At 46.8% G+C, this 3,616-nt stretch overlaps 1 protein-coding gene across 1 annotated transcript; it reads right to left on the bottom strand.

Moving 5' to 3' along the window:
• Positions 1 to 445: 445 nt before the first annotated feature.
• On the bottom strand, positions 446 to 3,275 carry sox18 (SRY-box transcription factor 18). The gene is made up of 2 exons (XM_039011424.1): positions 2,623 to 3,275; positions 446 to 2,017 (listed from the first exon to the last, which is right to left on the bottom strand). The coding sequence occupies exons 1-2, from the start codon at positions 3,026 to 3,028 to the stop codon at positions 870 to 872; spliced, it is 1,554 nt and encodes a 517-aa protein (XP_038867352.1). The 5' UTR covers positions 3,029 to 3,275; the 3' UTR covers positions 446 to 869.
• Positions 3,276 to 3,616: the final 341 nt, after the last annotated feature.

Genomic DNA, 3,616 nt, shown 5'->3' with positions numbered 1-3,616 from the left:
GTCTATATATACAGATGGTCTACAGACTGTCTACATATGGTCTATAGATACAGACGGTCTATAGATGGTCTATAGATACAGTTGGTCTACATATGGTCTATAGATACAGATGGTCTATAGACGGTCATACTATCAACAAACTATCTGTTGCAAAGCAACTGCTTGCTAAGGTTTCAGTTAGGTTTAGAATAAAGGTTAGGGTTAAGGTTAAGGGTTAAGGTTAGGGTTAAGGTTAAGGGTTAAGGTTAGGGTTAAGGTTAAGGGTTAAGGTTAGGGTTAGCAGACAGTTTAAATGTTTCTGATAGCCTGTAGATGATCTGTAGAGCATCTCCAGATGGATTGTCAAGATAATGTGTTAACCCAAAGTGTTATACCATAGTGGTCTTCCTATGCACACGTTTTTGACCCAGTGCAAATAATTCAACACACAACAGGAAACAGGAAGTGTATAAAAATGGCTATAATAAAAATGAACATTTGTATCATTATAAAAGTTCTGCCTGTCTGGGCAGTAAGTAGAAGAGCTCAGTATTCTAGAGTGGTCTGCAGTCGTCTGTTGCAGACTATAAATCTTACCCTGAAAGTCCTCAAGTCCTCAACTGTAGACCTGTGTCAAATATCTAAGTCCAATTCGTTCAAATACTTGAAAGTTGTTGTTTTTTAATGAGGTGTGCTTGCCTAAGTTTAGAGTTTGCACGTCTGTTACTATTCCATAGTGCAAATGACATCAAGTGCCACTCAAGAATTGAAAGTATGTATTTTTATTTTTTTTTTAACATACCCGTTGAGCCACAGGTCTGGTAGGCTATACTGGACTATTCCAGACTACAGCACACAGCTGAACACTAAATCAGTCTAAGACAAGGAGTCTAGCCAGTGATAGAGGTACTGTAGTAGACAACACTACTAGCATCAGACAGAAGTGAAATTAGAGGACTGGTCTGGCTCTCCTCACAGGCGACAGGGCTCTTCCCCAGGGCTATAGCTCCACCCCCGTACCGTTCCAAAGAATTAGAAACAGGGACGAGAGTACCCCCATGTTCCTCCGTTCGAGTCCGGCTGGCACTGAGGTACTGGTCAAACTCATGGCGATCCACTTCTGTCCAGAACTCTGTTGACGTAGGACCTAAGGAACCATGGCCTGGCTGGTCCCGTATAGAGTCCAGGGACTGGGGGACTAAGGGGTTGGATGTAGGGGCCAGGGATGAGGACTCAGGTGGGGGAGAGAGCTGCCCCAGGTGAGAGGTGAAGTGGGATGACTGGTTGGTGTCTGATCCAGAGCTACTATACAGGTAACTATAGTAACCAGAGGACACAGAGGAACTGCTGATAGGAAGATGAGGTTTGATTGGCTCAGACAGGCTTATAGAGGAGCCCTGGAGGTTCGAGTAAGGACTGGGAGAGTTCGTAGGCTCTGGAGCCTGGCTGAGGCACTTCTCCTGGGGACGACGACAGAGCAGGGAGCCCCTCTGGCTAAGATGATGATCATGACCACTATGACCCTGATTATGACCCTGACTCTGACTAAAAGAACGGGGGTGATTACTGTGAGGGTTGTGGTGATGGTGGTTGTTATAATGGTTGTAGTTACTCCAAGCGCCATGCAGGCCCATGTCCTCCTGCATGTGAGGGGGAAAGAACACCCCTCCGTCCCCTCCTGTCTCCTCCATCACATCCAGGGGGGACATCTCCGGTGTGGGCAGGCCGTAGCTCTCCAAGTCTCCTGAGTGAAGGTCCCTAAAGTGGCCGAGAGGAGGCAAGAGGTGGTGGTGGGGGTGATGGTGGCCTGGATGTACGTAACTATCCCGTGGGTGTCCATAGACCTCCCCTGTCCCTCCCTGGGTTAGGCTGTGGCGCAGTAACCCCGGTTCCACCCGTTTGAGCTTTTTGGCCTGTTTCTTGCGACGTGGGCGGTACTTGTAGTTGGGGTGGTCGGTAAGGTGCTGGAGGCGGAGTCTCTCGGCCTCCTCAACGAAGGGACGCTTGTCCAGAGTAGTCAGGGCCTTCCACGACTGACCTAAAGATAATACATATTTACATTGTTATCAACATTAGCATCAGTAGCATCATTAGCAGCAGTAGCATCATTAGCATTATTAGCAGTAGTAGCATCATTAGCATCATTAGCAGCCGTAGCACTTTCAGCATCATCAAACATTTTGCTATAATCAGTTTAAATCCAAATGGAATCTGTGCAGCTCTAAACACATTTAGTATAATGTAGCTACAAAGTGATGGGTTTTCAGAATACAAGTCTGTCTACTTCCTTACTGTGTGAAAAAAAAACAGACAGCTTTACATTACGTACTAAGCATTACTGAACACGTTAAACATTGAAACAATCCAACATGTGGTTTTGTTAGCTGATAAATCACATTTTGGCATATGACTTGAATACGAAATTTTACAGACAGTGATTAAAGGCATACCACCAAGTGCAGTTGATTTCACTGATTGATTGTGGTTCGTGACATGGCAAACCATTTATGATCTAAGACAAATAACAAAGCATTCCTTCTAAAGCTGAATAAATGGCACAATACACCCTGAAGACACCACAGGAAAACGGTTTCTAAAATAGTTACATAAATCACTGTGAATAGAGAGTGTGTCAAATCTTACCCAGCATCTTGCTGAGGACAGCATTGTGGAGGTCTGGGTTCTGAACGGCCAGGCGCTTCCTTTCGTCTTTAGCCCACACCATGAAGGCATTCATGGGCCGACGGATCCTCGACTCACCCCCTGGCTTCCCTTCTCCGCTACCCAAGGAAGGTGCTCCTGGGTGGGTCGAGTCAGGACTACCTGTCCCTGTCCATGGTCCACTCCCCGGGGCTCCTATACCGGCCTCTTTACGGGACCCAGAGGGGCCACAGTCTCCAGATCCTTCAGAGAGGGGGGTCTGGTCGAAGGGTCCTAGCCCACGATCAGGACCCGGGCTGGGGGAAGACACCCATGGACGCTGACTGGCTCCATCCTGGCCTGGCAGAGAACTGGCCTCACAACAGAAACTAGACTCAGATATATCCATTCCAGGGAGACAAAATCCTGTTTAGTAGTTTAGTAGTCCAACTGATGTTGTTGTTCGGTAACGTTTTAAAAAGACTCGTATGTTGAGTAAAAAGAGCAAAACATTGACACAGCAGCAAAAACAAGGAGTTTATAATCTCAAAGGTCCCATGACTCTCTCTCTCTCTCTCCTCTTCTCACTCTCCCCTCTTCTCTCTCTCTCCCCTCTCTTCTCTCTCTTCTCTCTCTCCTCTCTTCTCTCTCTCCTCTCTTCTCTCTCTCTCTCCTCTCTTTCTCCCCTCTTCTCTCTCTCTCCTCTCTTCTCTCTCTCTCCTCTCTTCTCTCTCTCTCCTCTCTTTCTCCCCTCTTCTCTCTCTCTCCTCTCTTCTCTCTCTCTCTCTCTCCTCTCTTTCTTCCCTCTTCTCTCTCTCTCCTCTCTTCTCTTCTCTCTCTCTGTTTTCCAGAACCCGTTGTTGGTGTGTCCAGTCTGTTTCTCCTCTGTTGTTCCAGAGCTTCAGAGTTTGAAAGTTGTGGTGAGGCTTGATAAACCCGTTGTGTAAATATATACCCGGTATAGACCAATCAGACACCAGGGAAACTAGCGAGGTGA

This window comes from Salvelinus namaycush, chromosome 16 (assembly GCF_016432855.1).
Source record: "Salvelinus namaycush isolate Seneca chromosome 16, SaNama_1.0, whole genome shotgun sequence".
Classification (NCBI taxonomy): Eukaryota; Metazoa; Chordata; class Actinopteri; order Salmoniformes; family Salmonidae; genus Salvelinus; species Salvelinus namaycush.
Note: the sequence above shows the minus strand (reverse complement) of the source record. Positions and strands in the feature narration are given on the sequence as shown.